Source organism: Physcomitrium patens, chromosome 16, assembly GCF_059467195.1.
Source record: "Physcomitrium patens ecotype Gransden chromosome 16, ASM5946719v1, whole genome shotgun sequence".
In the NCBI taxonomy this organism is placed as follows: Eukaryota; Viridiplantae; Streptophyta; class Bryopsida; order Funariales; family Funariaceae; genus Physcomitrium; species Physcomitrium patens.
This window is the reverse complement of record NC_143425.1, coordinates 7,062,486-7,078,159: the sequence shown is the minus strand read 5'-3', so window position 1 is coordinate 7,078,159 and position 15,674 is coordinate 7,062,486. Positions and strand designations below refer to the sequence as shown.

Sequence of the window (15,674 nt, the reverse complement as noted above, 5' to 3'; positions counted from 1 at the left end):
AATTTCTCAAGATATAATACAATAGTATAATAATATAATATTTTTTATTCAATATTTATTATTTTATGCTAATTATAATTATCATTTATAATTTGATACTTTGGATTTTTCAAAAGTTGATAATTAAGTGGAAGATCTTGCAAATTATTTATTAGAGCTATGTGCAACAATGTAGGTACAATTAAAAGAAGCCTAAGAACAACAAAAGAATAATATAAATGTTTATCACAAAAACAACCTTAATTTTGTATAGGTAAGAAGATATAGCTTATTGTTGCAATATTATGAAGTAAAATAAATCCCTCCTAGTTGGAAGTCTATTCCAATTTACAATAATTCAATTATCTAAATATCCTAACAATTGTTGATTAGCATTTGATTTAATGTCCAAGAAGTCTTATTGTTCACCCAATGAAGCTTCTCATTCACTTCGAAATTGCTTATCAATTCTAGAGTTTGTTCAATATAAAATAAATAAATAATCTAAATGCTTCTCCACCCTATGATCCTAGAGATTCTTACAATTCAAAATATTGAAGATGAGTTGATCTGGAATAGAGAAGCATTTTTAGCCGAGCCCTTGCTGCTCCCATTCGCTGGTAAAACCACTATCGATGCTACGTCGAATCTCTCGCAGCTTAGATGACCCTCTTTCAACTTGGATAACTCTTGTACTAGATCCTAGCTTGAGAATAGCTTGCCCTGCTGCACTCTATCGCCGGTGATGAAGAATGGAATGTTGTAACTCCTCCTGGCTCAATACTAGAGCTTTGATTGTTGCTGACGATGTTGTATTGCCCCTTCTATCATTCCCTGCACAATTCAAATAACCGCAAGTCCACTGGAAATCGAATGATGACAATGAGTGGATAAGGAGAATCGAATCTAGCAACGATTGCAGGGAATCCAGATGGCACAAAATGAAGTTCACGATTCCAACTCGACGTGCATGGATCATCTTGCAACTGAGTTGCCGACCACAACGAGTGTCGTCCCGTTCTAGAAATCACACAGATGTCTTTGCTGCTGCAATGCACCCACAATACTCCACCAGCCGACACTACTGTATTGATTTCTGATTGGAACTGTCCTTGGACCGTCAAATAAAATCCCAAATGCTAAGTCCTCTATCCTACTCTGAAACCAACTACCAGCACCGAGAACAGCCAATGCACCGCGCCAAAAGTAGCACACCACTTGCACTATTTTAATCTACTTGGCAGCGACAATACTGAAGGCCATCGCGCTTCCACTAGGTTACAAGCATACGCTGTAGACATCGTTGAGCAATAATAGGACCTCTCCGTCGAATTCTAATGTAGATAGAAACAAGTTGCAACCGCGGATTGTCGAAGTTTGAGTTTAGCCTTCCAAAACCTTGGCTCCTCAGTATCCTCACTCTCACTCGTCGCCAGAACCAAAAAAAAAAACAAAAGGGAACTGATTGGTTGATGAAGGCAGCCCCACAATAGGTTGTCGCAGATTGCGTAACTCAAACAAAACGACAAAAAAATGAGAACGACAAAGGAAAAAATCTAGCCTTCCTCCACCGCATTAACCACCCCGCCGCCAAGATCAGCAGCGTCGAACAAAGATGGAAAAGTCACCACAACGTTGTTGCACCGCAACAATCCGATAGAAAAGAATTGCTTGACAAAAAGTACATCGCCACCACCAGTCCACGCCATCGACATCAATACTGCACCCCAACGTCGCGATGCCAGTACCACAGCACCACTAGCAATAAGAGAAGATCTCAGTTGAAAAGTAGCAGATCTAGCTCGTGAACAATCAGCTGAATCTCGACGACTCTCCCGCTTCTTAACCACCAATCGAAGGATATGCCCCTTACTCGTTGAAACAAGAGCAATTCCGCTTCCCATTAGCAACAGCCAATGTAAAAAAAGAAAGTGAATCCAGCGACACAACACTGCACGCATCAAAAACCTACAGCCAGAATGTCCAGCATTCACGGAGCTCCCAGGTCCGAGAGAGAAACACCAAAACGAGAGAGAGGTGGCTGCACCACAGCGAAAACGGAGGAAAAAAACGGTCGCTGCACCGCTTTGGAAGATGTCGGCGGTCCTTCGAAACCCCGACGCTTGACCCTCTGCAAATCACACTTAGACAGGAAAACGAAGAAAAGTGGCTGTACCGTCCGCTAGCTTCGGAGCTCCACCGAACATACAAAAAACAGAAGAGAGAAAAAATGAGATCCCGACCCCAGCAGTTCTTCCCTGAAACCTTGGGGTCTAACCCTTATTCCAGGAATTCCGGGTAGGTAACGTATTCTTCATTTTTTTTTTTTTTTTTTTTTTTTTCTTCTCCTTCCTCTTCATCCTTTTCTTCCCTTCTTCTCTCTTTTTCCTTCTCTTTCTTTTTTCTAATATCTTCTATTTTTTCCTCTATTTTTTCTAATCTTTATGAACTGACTCAATCAGGTTTATGTTTAGCTCCTAATTCAATTAACTTTTAATCAAAGAATTCTATTCTAAAAAATATCATAAATCCATATTACTTAAATTAAAGAGCAACATTTATTTTAAAATGCTTTCTCAAAGAACTCGTGCATGAGATCCCTTCTTGCATTGACATCCTAATTTTTGCTATTTGTCTCCAAATTCTTACATAAATTCCCTAGATTAGTGACTTTAAGCACCACAAGTGCATTTTTTGTACTAAAATACTAAAGTGAATCAAATTTGTGACTTACAAATATTAATACTATTTGCCTTTATGACAAGTTAAAATATTGTATATTTGGACTATTTTTCTACTTGTGAACAAATCAATCTAATTTCATATCAATTTTACCTCTCAAAGTCTTAGAAGATCTATTCTTTGTTTTGTATGTATCTTCTTAAATCATACATGATAATGAATATACCAAAAAGATGAAAAATACCATCTTTTCTTATATGAATGGATAACAATTAAGAAATTGAAGTTAAAGAAGTTTATATTCAAGGTGATGCCAAAATAGATTGGAATATTTTGTACATTAGCATCAATATAATATTAGTAAATGTACATGGGAGCATTTTAAGAATCTTGCAAACCTAATAAAAAAGACTAATACTTTCTATGGACAACATACATCAAAACTAAGAAAAAAAAAAGTCAAGAAATTATTTGCTATAAAGCAAATAAGGTTCAATAAAGATTGCACTTAGTCTTTAATCCTTATTTGTAATTTTTATGTATTTGTGGTACTAAGGAGATAAAAAATCACCAACTAAGAGATTCAACTTACAAGATATTATTTACAAAATTATCAAATGAAGCATTTATATTGTCACAACCTTCAAGAAAAAATAACAAAGATGAAGATCCTTAAGAACATCATATTCTTTTTAAATAGATGGTAAAATATAACACATTTGGTATCACGCCCTTGGAAGAAACTCTTGATATTTGGTGATATTATTGGAGATAGAAGTGACTTCCAATAGTATTTCAAATGTTCTACTAGAAGAAAGTTATGAATGCCTTTACAATGATCAAATAATAGGGTGGTCTTTTTGTCTTGATATATGATATTATCAATAGCTAAGAGGACCTATCAACTATCTTTGTAGAAAATAAAGCTCATAATATGTAATAAATATAATTCATTACATCTTTGACTTTCTTAATAGATGATGATTTTTCTTCATGCAACTTGTCTTCAAAAGGAGAAATAATGTCATGAATATCACCAATACTAGGAATTATCTAAAAAAGAGGAGTTATATAGAAATAAATAGAAGATAAATATTGATATATCTTATATTCTAGCTTCTTAGAAGCTTCATAGATATGGGTTTGACTTTATTTGTGTCCACAAGTCATTGGTAGGTTAAAAAATATGCCAACAAATTGGCCAAGTATTGCACATGTCGGCCACTTATGATATAAATTGGCCAAGTATTGCACATGTCAGCCACTTGTGATACAAATTGGCCATGTGGTGCACGTATAAAAAAATTGTCTTGCAAGTTAGATATGTATTAGAGGTCTTATAAAACGTTATTACTTAGCTTCTAGTTAAATAGTATAGAAAGAGGTAAGAGTAAAGCCATCTTCATTCTTATTAATTCTTTTCTTGCTTCTAGTCCAATTTCAAAAACTTATATTTTTTTAAACTTTGATAATAGACATTTTAATTTCTTATATATATATATATATATATATATAAGAATTTTAAATTTTAATTTTTTTTATATCTCTCTCTCTCTCTCTCTCTCTCTCTCTATATATATATATATATATATTTAAAAAAAATATCTTACTTGTTTGTTTATGTTCTTCAAATTCTTATCCTAAGTACTAACTTGTAAGGCAAGTTTCCCACATGGGCAACTTGTACTACAAGTGGCTAATATGTGCAGTATAGAACCAACTTGTGAAACAAGTAATCAACATGTATAATATGACACCAATTTATTCATAAAGTTGCCAATCTACCAATTACCTACAAATACTTAGAAATTCAAATATACATCTATAAAGCCTTAAAGAAGCTACTCCACAAGATATTATCTAATTTGTATTTATATTTATATTTGTATTTGTATTTGTATTTTTTTTTTTTTTTTTTTTTTTTTTTACTTCTATTCATATTCTTTTATCTTAATAATAACTAGTGTTGATATGTATGTCTATAACAAACAAATATGTATAATCTCTTTATTTACTTTGTAACTGTTGATGCATATTACTTATATTAGAAAACATAATGAACATATTTTGTACATTGATATATATATATATATATATATATATATATTTGTATGTATATATTCCATCTTTTTTTAGTAGTCTATTATGGCTATTGATAAATAAAAGATAAACTTTAAAATCATAATTAGCAATAGTCATTGTATACTTGTGCTTAGTATCTATTTAGTTAATTTTTCTTTTTAATGGAATCAATCTTTTTAAATTTAAAACACATGATAGTAACAATGTCTATGCTAAAATGCATAACTATACTTTAAAACTTATAATTCAAATAAAAGTATAATTTCAATAACCATTTTTAATATATGGGCATATATATTTTTTTTCTATGTCTATATGTGTGTGTGTGTATATATATATATATATATATATATATAGATATATATATATTTGTTTATCAATTTTTTTAGCACATACAAACAGAATGTTTAAACATGAATTACCTGCAACAATAAACAAAAAAATAAAATAAAAAATAAAAAATCAATATCAAGTTTGGATGTTGACATCCAAATAACAATACTTTTTCAATGAATAATTTACAATGTAGAACATAATTTCAAACAGTGATTTTTTAAAAAGATGGTCACCAATGTGTAATATTATATTAAAAATTAAAACCAACTTGTTATAATACTAAAACTAGTAGTTTTGTTTCATATAACTTTTGTTTTCTTTAAAATTGGTTCATTTTTCTTTGTCCTTAGGTAAATTATTGTGTATTTCCAAATAATGACAATTACGACTTTTCCTCATACACAATTCTTCTCAGCTTTTATTACATCAAGCCAGGCTTCAATAAATAATAACTCCAACAAAATGAAGGCTATTAAGAAGAAACACTTATTTTTAATTCTGCCACCTTCTGATGAACCACCCAATAAATCTTACAAAAAATACATAAATATTTTTATATGATGTACACGAAAATCATTATGCCCACACACACACATGTATATATATATATATATATCTTCACTATTGAATTTGATGGCTTCTTTGAAAGGTTTGGTAAGGCTTCAGAGGCTGTCACGTAGCACACCTCGAGGCTTTGCCATAGCCCCCTCCCTTGGCTTCGTCGTCGTCGTCGACGAGGTGCGGAATCAGGTCATTGTGGCCATGGCTATGGCGATGCCATTGCCCGTGTCCCATCGGCCATGGCGGGCGCCCCCCACACTACTCCAGCACCGCTATGGCAACGCGCCCGCGCCCCGAAAGCCGCCGAAGCATGCTGCCGTTTCGTTCCATAGCTTGTATCTGAGATTGCAACTGGGTAGAATTAGTGACCATGGAACTTGCGGTCTCTCGGGTGGAGTATTTCGCGTGAGGTGTGCAAGCAAGAGCGCCATGCGGGTGCTGCAGGAGGTGGATGCCGCCAGCGTAACCGATGCCGCCAAGCTACTGGTTCGGAGGTCGCGAGGGCTGTCGCGAGTTACACAATTGGAGGTGTTGGAGGAGCTTGTGCTTCGGGGACAATGTGAGCTTGTGATTCCTGTGAGTAATAAGATTTTCAGCGTGCTATGTATATTTCTCATGCTTTCGAGGTTTAGACATCGTCGAGTTATACACGTCTCTCATTCTGCCATACTGATTGTCAAATTAATCTATATGTATATATATATTTTTTAATATTTTATGTCCTTGTGCTTGTGCTACAACTGAAATGATATAGTTGGGATCGTTAGGCGCTTTCCATTCAGTCAATTGTTTGTCTTGGATATTCTTCCAGGTGTACGAAGCCGTCAGAAAAGAAACCAAGTACAAATGGGATGCGAATCTACATGCTCGAATTGTTGCTATGGTTGCTAAGGACGAGCAACTATTAGCTAATTCGTCACAACTACTTGAACCACGAGAAACTCTAAATCTTAAGCAGAGGGCGCAGCTTGAGTGTGCTTTAATCGAATGCTACATTATCCAAGGTCTTATGAACCAAGCGCATGAATCCTTTCTTAGGATATGCGAATTGCCTTTGGCCAAGTCTCGTTCTCTAGGATACAGGGCTTTGGTACGTGGGTACTCTGCTGCAGAGAAACCCGTAGAGGCTGAGAAGATGTTGCTGGAGTGGAAATTAACAGGGTATTTACCGTCAGTAGACGACTACAAAGCACTCCTATTGGGATACGGGAAGCTTGAAATGTTATCCGACATGGAGAGGATAACCAATGACTTGCAAATGATAGGAATGAAGCTTGACACTGCGGGGTTCAACATCATGATCACGGCTTATTGTTATGCTGGAAGGCTGGAGAGGATGGTAGAAATCTTTCAGCAAATGGATGAGGCTGGTGTAAGACCATCTCTGGTCTCTTGGAATGCCCTTACTAAAGCATGTCGTGCGCTTGCTGGTGTGGGCCTTGAAGTTAGTGGTGCAATGGCCAGTCCCCAAACTCTATTTAGCAGGTATATTTTTCAATCTAGCAACGATGATCTAAATTGTGGTGTGCATGTGTTGTCCCATCACAGCTGTGACTTAACAAGAATATCGTGTGTTTCTTATCCTGAAACTTCATGTTTTGTCATATGTATCGTTACGAGGTATATTAAATCTGTACGTGACATTGCAATTTGTGTTTTTTAGGCTTTATGACGAAGACGCTTCATCCGAGGAGCTTAGTATTGTTCAACTTCTTTTGGCTCGGGGGCTTCCACCTGAGTGCGTTGTATTCTCACCAGATGTCTGGCAACTAGATTTACATAACATGTCTCTGGGGACTGCTTCAATAATGCTTCCGCTGTGGTTGGACTCTTTGAGGGATCGGTTTCAACTTAACCATAAACCTCCACTGGAAGTAAAACTTATTACAGGATGGGGAAAACATTCGAAAGCGGATGTCAAAGCTCCCGTTCGGAAGATGATCGTGGCTGAGCTGGAGGTCTTGAAGAGCCCTTTCAAACCAGATAGTGAGAATCGTGGGGCTTTAATTACCCGAGGTCATTTGCTGAAGAAGTGGCTCTCCACTTTACCAAGCTAGCGAAATTGCCTCTTGTGATGATTGGTCTGCTTATCTGTTGATTTATGTCAATCAGAAACCACGAGTAAGTGGTTCTTTATCTAATTACCCTTACAAGGACCACTTGAACGATTATTTAAAGCCTAGATCACACTATGCTGATAAATTTTGTAATAGTTGTTTACTGGGAATGGTTTGCATCTTTTGGACGACTTAAAGATTCTTCATGCAGTTGGCTCTGCTTCAGTCAAGTCTTGTAAGATTGATGAAGGTTACAATGAGCGACCTGTTTCTACATGGCGCTTCTGACGCAGTTTCAAATCTCTGTTTGAACGCAGGTTTGTGGATGATTGATCGAGCCCCCCCACAACATGTCTTCGTTCAGCATTCGCATGTACTGCAATGTACAATGAAAGGTGGTTTCTAGCACCGAAGTGCATTTGCTAGCTTACTGCTGTGATTGCTTGGTAAGTGTAGAGTTTGCAACTGTTGAATATTATCAACTTTTAGAAGAGTTCTGACACTCTGGGGTCACGAATCAATCTAGTGATACGCAAATGATGGATTCTAAATTCAACTTGACTTTATCAGCAACTCCTGGGCACATTTCAGCGGTCCATGCAACTTCTACGCAGTTTTTGTTGTGATATCATGCAACAGAACTGCAATGCGGAGAAAAGCTGATGATTGGGAAGGGTAAGTGTCGGGCAATGGAAGAGGATTACCAGTACCATCTTGTGGAGGAGCTCCATGGGCACAATCTTAAACAAAGCTATAGGTAGTAATTCAAGACACTCATCTGTAGTTCCATTTTGCTCACATATTTGGAGCAGGGTGCTGCTATGATTTTTCCTGGATACCGATTCTACACAATTTCAGATAAATTTCATAGTTGAAAACACCAATTTCAGGTGCGGCTTTTCTAGAAGATGTAGGACTAAGCTTCTTAAGAGCCTTGAGAATGTTGGGCATGCTGTTCCTCCAACATGGTGAAGGCAGGGTGATGCGTAAAGTTTGGAGACGGTAGCAGTAGTTTCTCATTTTTTGTCCACTACCGATGTGGTAAGCTTTATAATATATTTATAACATAGATTAGAGTGAAGAAATATCATCTGTCTAAAATAATAAAATGCTCTAAATTTGACTTGAAATAAATAACAAGACAATTTCATTTTTTTGGAGAAACATTTAATTTTTTTTTTTCAACAATTCAACATAAAATTTAGTATTTTGAACGTCCCTTTGGAAAAACCAGCGTTTGTGAAACAATGATATTGGTTAATTCTTTTGGTCTTTTGGTCTTTTTGACAAAGTTAAGTATTTTCACACGTCAAAACTAGATAGTTAGTGTATCCAGAATCAAGTTGGATCTTTAATATACAACTTAGTTTCAAGTCTAAAGAAGCAAGGACCAGAGAGACCATTCTCATGACAACAAGGTAAATATGCTTGCAAATTCTTATCAGGTATAAAAAAACCAAATCCAATTCATAAGAACTCATCCTCACAACAAAATTTGATCCTTTACGAATTCTTGAAGTCAACTTTTTCGGATTCCCCTTTCTATACACGAATAGAGCACGACCTCAAAAACCTTGCAAGCACGAAATCGGCAATAAACGTAGGATTTTTTCAGTTCAATTCAACCTCCAGGAATGTGGATTGTTTTATACTCTTAGCACAAGCATGTTATCTACAAGCTTCGGTGCAGAATTGAGTCTTATGCTGCACCGAAACAGACACAAAAACCACATTGATCTATTACAAAAACACGGCAGCAAACTACTACCGACACTCAACTTGTCGCACATGTGGGAGCCGGAAATTTTCTACACAAAGGGCGTAGCTCTTACAAAGGAAGAATCCAACATATTGCCAGAAGCTTCCTAGTAGCCTAAAGTCAATGCAAGAAGTTTCTTCGCAACTGACCACCGTTGACCCTTGTCTGTGGGTTGTCGGTGCATTGTCGGCGGGTGCTTTCAGGAGTTCAGATCCATGGGAATGCCCAACACAAACTCGCCATAGAGGTTTTTCGCAGCGAGAAGCACTGTCATAATAAGTGGTCCCAGAATTGCACCCTGCACAGAAGACGACCGACGCGTACGGATCAGTCGAAGCGTAGATAGCATTTAACAACAGAAGTGCGTTCATAGGAAGGAGAGAATAAAGCAGGGGCCAGATTGCTCACTTCGAGAGCAGGGGAAAACAAAGCCATGCCGCCGGCAATGCTCAGGCCTGTGAGATAACCGTTGTGGCCTGGAATCTCCATGTGGATTTTCGACAAGCCGTAGTCCATCCCATACACGTGCAAAATCACAAGCGCCGCGGCCTCGGCATACCGTCCCTCGAGTGCAAGCTGCGCGCCGCCTGGGATAGAGGCCAACCAATTGGGGAAGAGAGGGAGCACGCCTTGCGACATGGCGAGGAATGTGGCCATGTACAGGAAGTGGATTCGAAACCACGTGTATAAGAGCCAAGTAAAGGTCGCCTGCGCAGAAGTGGCACTTCAATAAACATCACGGAAGGCATTGCAGGTAACTTAGTAGAATTGATGAGGGTATGAAGCGCCGTCATGAAACGGCTGATTGAATTTACATAAAACCAAAGCGAGCGTGTGTGTGTGAGAGAGGGAGAGAGAGAGAGAGAGAGAGAGAGGAAAACCTGGAAGATTGCAGCCTTCAAGGTAGCCAAAAGGACTGAGCTCACAGCATGGTCAAGGACGTTGGCGCAGCGGCTCCGAACAGAATCTGAGAGGGGCACCATGTTGAGCATTTGGTTCATGACACCGCCTGACTCTGAAGTAATGAGGTAATACAACACCGAGAAAAAAATGATGGTCTGGGTGATGAAGTTAATAAACCCCACAGCCCCGGAGGCGATTGAGCTCCAGAAAGAGATGATAAGGTAAAAGGCCCTTCCCATCAGACTTGAACCACTGAGTACCACTGTTTTCCCAACATCTGAAAAGCTTCGTAATGCTTGTTTTGCGCTTTCCATCAGGTCATCTTGGCGAACCTGAAACAGGTCAAGGCCAAGACTCGCTGCAGCCCCGCCCTCTGCATAGGCCCCTCCAAAGTCATAAGTCCGTAGTTTCACCTGTGTCATGTGTTCATGGGGTGGGTCAGTGGCAAACAAGCTAACATAGTGCGCTTACAGGAAAAGTCTCCACAGAATGTCCCGAAAATTGGCTTAAAAGAGGAGTGTGAAAAGAAAGGTAAAATTCAGGATTCTCGACCTTAATATTTTGAAGCTTCTCGACGAGGGGATGCGACGGCACAACCACCTCCATGGACCCAGTCTCGTTTTGAGCGCCAATCACTCTCTCTTTGTGCGAAATTCCCCTCAAAAATTGTTTGCCGACATTGACAGCTTCAGTCATATTGTTCTTCTCGGCGAAAGCATCGATCTTGACAACGATAACGAAAAGAGTCCAGGTTTTAAGATTGTGTAATGCACTAACATTGTCACAACTAACCTCTCCAAAGCAATGACTTAGCAACGAGTACCTACATCCATTGGGAGCAAATATGAAAACAAAGAGGAGATGATAACACAAAAAGTGACATAGGCACGACGGTGGATTTCATGTACGATTCGTACCTGTTCAAGTAACGTCTCGTAAGCTTGGCTCATGTAGGAATCGACCTGCTGAGTTACATTGTTCTCCTCCACCCATTTGTTGAGCCCTGTCATCTCCGCATAGTTATTATGTTCGACGTGTGCTTTGAGTGTAACAATCGCATCCTTGGTCTCCATGCCCACTTTGTAGGTGAATAAGATTGAGCCGCCAAGGAAACTCATAATCATGAATAGGATTAGCACAATCGCTACTACAGTAGGTAGTTTTGCAGCTAGTGATCGAGTTACACCACGGTTGCTCCATCTGTACAAAAAATAGCCATTCAAATAATTTCAAAAAATTAGAATTGGAATTTTTTTCCCTCTTTGTTTCAAAAAACAGCACAATTTTTCTTCTGCTATGAAACAGATGACACAATTTCATAGCAACACACAAGTGTACTCTCTCACAACAAGAAAAAAACCTAAAGTTCTCCAGCTTAGTGCACATAAGATAAAGTGTTTCAGATTTGGGCTATTCATGGGAACTGGGACATCAAGGACGAAGACTAACCGCAGAGCGTCAACAACCGGCTGAATCGTCCACCTGTAGATCCGAGTCAAGCCATTTGCAGGCTTGCTTTTCAAAGCTGGACTCTCATGAGGAGTGCTTTCAAACAACGGCCACAGTGTCGTCAACCCAGCGTAACTCAACAGCCCCACAAACGCCGCGGAAGCAAGCACAGCAGGCCCAAGGAAGTCATACAGAACTGTGCACACTGCAAAAGCGAGAAGCCACCGCGAGAGCTTCGCAAAACCAATTTTCTTTTTGGGCAAAGAATCACTCCCCCTGCCCACCATGCCAGCCATGCCCAATACAGCCTCCCGTGCATCGTGCCCTGTCTCCACTAAATTCTTCAGAACAAACGCTGGCACGGCCAAAATAGTCTCAACAATCCCTGCCTCAAGCGGCCCCTGCCAAAAGCTCACCAAAACGGTTTGTATTTCCCGGAGAGGCATGGAGATCAATACAGCCCACTGGATTGGCTTCCAATAGCCTTTCAACAAAAGGACAACGCCCAATATTACAATTATTCCAAGCACGAGCCCTGCATGTGCCATGGCTATGTACAAAGCCAACTGCGCATTGTTGACATTCAAGGAGCTAGGATTCACAATCTGGTTCAGTTTCTCGGATCTGGCTTTTATTTTCATGGCATCAACCTGTTGGTGTGGTGGTTCCGACCTCGCCTGTTCGCTCTTACCAAGTTCCTGATTCACAACCTCCTTAGATACCATGGCGGGAGGAGCGAGCTTGGTGAAGGAGCCGTTGTTCTCCAATTCTGAGGTAGGAGGGCTATGTGCACGAGTTGGACCGCCTGTTGATGGGATCAATCCATATTCACCGGTGAGATACTTCGAGGAGAAACTTCTACCAGATTTATCCAATAGGGCCTGTACATAATTCTGCTAGACACACCCGTTTCTTAAGAGGATCCACCGTGGCCGATCACTCTAACTCGCAATGTAAACTCTTCACAAGCAGAAAGAATTGTTTCAAACTAATTGTTCGACAAGACGACCACCTATCGTAAAAACGAGGATTATCATCCATTGAGTTGAGCAAGGCAAGCCACCGTTACACACATCAAGTCTTCCGAGACTGTTCCTACAAATAATTAGATATAGATTTTACAGAATGGAGCGAGGTGAATAATTACGTGGAGGTCGAGCAGGCGAGCTATTTGCCGGACCCGTTATGTCACACATCTCCTTCCACGACGGAATGCGGTGTAGCACTGAATCCCTCGGGGGGCGGTGCTCTCCTCCCTGCACGGCGGTCTCCATAGCAAATCTCCCTTGGTGACTCTTACGGGATCACAATCCACACCCAAAAATTGCTACAGGGTTGCGGAATCCATGAACCCCAGAAACCTCGCAGGTGTGCAATCCCTTGAAAAACTCCACCCTCACGTGATTCAATCTGCTAAACAATCCGACACACGAACCCTCAACATATCAACACCCAACATTGTCTCTTCTCAAAACAGAGAGCGAGAGAGGGAGAAGCAGCAGTCTACTACACCCAACCCCTTCAACTCCACAACTCTCCGAAACACCTCGGAAAACCCCTCAAGCTCAACTAAGCTCCCCCCGTAGAACCCAGATTCGGCACCGGGGAAGCTATAACAGTGGATCAAAAGCGCTTGAAGCGGGATTGAACCAAGGTTTTCCCTGACCTCCCTGGCTGTCGTGTCCACCGTAAATTGCACCTACAAAGCGCAATTCGGAGGCGTTGTGGGAATCATCGCTATGATTTAGGAGATAGAACAAGTTCTCGAAAGCGTCATGATGATTGGAAATAATGCGGAGACTAATATGGAACTGGGAAAGAGCCATTTGGAGTACCCTAACAGTGAGACAGAAGGTTAAATTCTTCCCAGTAAGAATATTCCCATTCTCATCAAAGCGAGAACGCTTGGCCTTCCCTCTTCCATGGTCGTGCACTGCCGCAGTAAACTTTCTTGGTCTAGACTCAGATTCCAGCGGGTGGGTCCACAAGCATTCCCGAAGGATATGGCCATGTGCCGAGCGCAGCTCGACCCCGCTTTCTGACAGGTTTCCAGCTCCCGGCATTCGCTCCACATTCCCCTCTTTTCTTTCGGTGGTGTGAAAGGCAAGAGTTCCCTCAGGGCGAGGCTCAAACCCTTCTGCAAACTTGAAGACGTTTGCAAATTTCCAAACGTCTGCAGAAATTGATCATGGCAGTGGATTTTCATTCCCCTTTTCTAGGTTAGCTTCCATCGCCAATCCGCTGCTGTACTCACAGGCTCCGGCCTCACACCAAGAGCCGATTCAGTTTCACTGTGTTCCGAATACCATTGCCCATGCCACGATCGCGTGAACAGGAATACCCAATTGAGGTCCCCAGTTCTATCTCACTCTCTCCCTCTCTCTCTCTCACATCGAGACACCCTCCTGGCAAATCAGGTCTCACGTTCCGAAAACCAGGATGAAACACAACCCAAAACAGCATTCGATCACTCGCCACGATTCGACTAACCTGAAAGAACACACTAGCAGCTGCACCCGGACTGAGCAAACTCTCCAAAACTCCACCTGCTACGATCTGAAACACGCGATGCCTCCTCCTTTACGTTTCGTCCTCCGACGACGACGCACAAGACTGGTGACGCACGAAGCAGTGGAGACACAGTGCAGCAGCATGACACCGAGTTGGGGGATCAGTCGAACGAGTCAACTCATCATGGATGGGATTGTGACGGTGGAAGGAAATAGCAAACAAAGCCAGCCAGTGCATAAGAAGAAATGGCACTGCTGATGATGCGGGGCACTGATCCCACAGCGAGCGAGAGCGGGGCCTGGAAACGCTGCATGCGCGCCGGCTGGTGACGACGCCGCATGCTGGCTCCACAACTGCCCCACCTTGTTTGATTAATTGATTGTTTGTTTCCTTTGGAACAGTTCTTAAAGCATTAAATCCTCTGCTATTAGTTTTAATAAACTCTTTGGCATGGACCTGAAGTTTGTGATTCAAGTTTCCAAGTTGGGATAGGAGATACAAACCTTAGATGGAAGAGCAGTAGTTCCATTTTACAGTTTGCTTTCTTTTCTCCCTTGAGTTCCTATCTTATCAATTAAATGTCCTACTTTCGGTAATCTTTTTGAAAAAATTACAGTTTTTTTAGTGGTTTTTGATTTTTTTTGATTTTATAGTTTTAAGAAGATACTTCTAATTTTTCATGTCAACATATTTTTTTTTAATCATGCCTAATTTGATTCCATGTGGTATCATCTACTTTTGAATTAGGCCATATGACTTGTCTAAAAACCAAAATATTGTATTGTTTTCATGTTTTCCAAAAATAACTTCTTGTAATCAATACTTACAATATTTTCATATTACATCTTTTGATGAACTCTTTTTTTAAATATTGCTAGTTATCAATCCAAAGTTCTCTAAGCACCAATTTAAAAGCATCTTTTTAATTAATTTTTATTGAAGTTGTACAATATACTGGTTTTAAGTTCTAAGTTTGCTAAGTCTTCAAGCATGCCTACAATCTATAAAGTATTGTTTCATTTGTTTCAAGAACATATTAGTCATACTTGCTACTAGTTTTGTTCCTTGATTTAATCCTCTATGTAGTAAGTGTAATTTTTTAGAATATAAAATAGAGTTGTGTTATTTGGTGTGTGACATTTATTGAAGTTTATTTAAGATTGTAATATGTATTATTTTTTAATACATACATGTCTTTTCAATCTAAATTTATGCTTTATAGGTTTTTCTTAACAACAATGAATTGGTCTCTATCTTTATTATTTGTGCATCTAATTGGAATTTGGAAGATATAAAAAAGTCTCATATTGCCTTCATTATAATTTATTTAAATTCAATTTCAAATACAAAATAGC

General features: G+C 39.6%; 2 protein-coding genes across 4 annotated transcripts; one reads left to right on the top strand and one right to left on the bottom strand.

Moving 5' to 3' along the window:
- The first annotated feature begins 5,697 nt into the window (after positions 1 to 5,697).
- LOC112293004 (pentatricopeptide repeat-containing protein At2g17033) lies at positions 5,698 to 8,861 on the top strand. Its single transcript, XM_024542033.2, has 4 exons — positions 5,698 to 6,216; positions 6,452 to 7,125; positions 7,304 to 7,761; positions 8,015 to 8,861. The coding sequence occupies exons 1-3, from the start codon at positions 5,713 to 5,715 to the stop codon at positions 7,695 to 7,697; spliced, it is 1,572 nt and encodes a 523-aa protein (XP_024397801.1). The 5' UTR covers positions 5,698 to 5,712; the 3' UTR covers positions 7,698 to 7,761; positions 8,015 to 8,861.
- Positions 8,862 to 9,285: 424 nt separating this feature from the next.
- On the bottom strand, positions 9,286 to 14,556 carry LOC112293440 (uncharacterized). 3 transcript variants are annotated; one of them, XM_024542830.2, is made up of 8 exons: positions 14,299 to 14,556; positions 12,956 to 13,218; positions 11,809 to 12,613; positions 11,277 to 11,559; positions 10,912 to 11,082; positions 10,338 to 10,772; positions 9,865 to 10,164; positions 9,286 to 9,754 (listed from the first exon to the last, which is right to left on the bottom strand). In XM_024542830.2, exons 2-8 carry the CDS (start codon positions 13,080 to 13,082, stop codon positions 9,656 to 9,658), a joined length of 2,220 nt encoding a protein of 739 aa, XP_024398598.1. In that variant the 5' UTR covers positions 13,083 to 13,218; positions 14,299 to 14,556; the 3' UTR covers positions 9,286 to 9,655. The 3 variants fall into 3 exon arrangements, with proteins under 3 accessions (XP_024398598.1, XP_024398599.1, XP_090112967.1); XM_024542831.2 differs by having other exon boundaries at positions 12,956 to 13,221; positions 14,299 to 14,440; XM_090256841.1 differs by lacking the exon at positions 14,299 to 14,556 and having other exon boundaries at positions 12,956 to 13,279.
- Positions 14,557 to 15,674: the final 1,118 nt, after the last annotated feature.

Bases quoted from the DNA above. Each gene is read 5' to 3' on its own strand.
- LOC112293004 (XM_024542033.2), top strand. From the start codon at position 5,713: ATGGCTTCTTTGAAAGGTTTGGTAAGGCTTCAGAGGCTGTCACGTAGC. The intron at 6,217-6,451 runs GTGAGTAATAAG...ATATTCTTCCAG, and splicing joins AATGTGAGCTTGTGATTCCT to GTGTACGAAGCCGTCAGAAA. The intron at 7,126-7,303 runs GTATATTTTTCA...TGTGTTTTTTAG, and splicing joins CCCCAAACTCTATTTAGCAG to GCTTTATGACGAAGACGCTT.
- LOC112293440 (XM_024542830.2), bottom strand. From the start codon at position 13,082: ATGGAGACCGCCGTGCAGGGAGGAGAGCACCGCCCCCCGAGGGATTCA. The intron at 12,614-12,955 runs GTAATTATTCAC...TCCCATCAACAG, and splicing joins CTCGCCTGCTCGACCTCCAC to GCGGTCCAACTCGTGCACAT. The intron at 11,560-11,808 runs GTTAGTCTTCGT...TTTTTTGTACAG, and splicing joins CCGGTTGTTGACGCTCTGCG to ATGGAGCAACCGTGGTGTAA.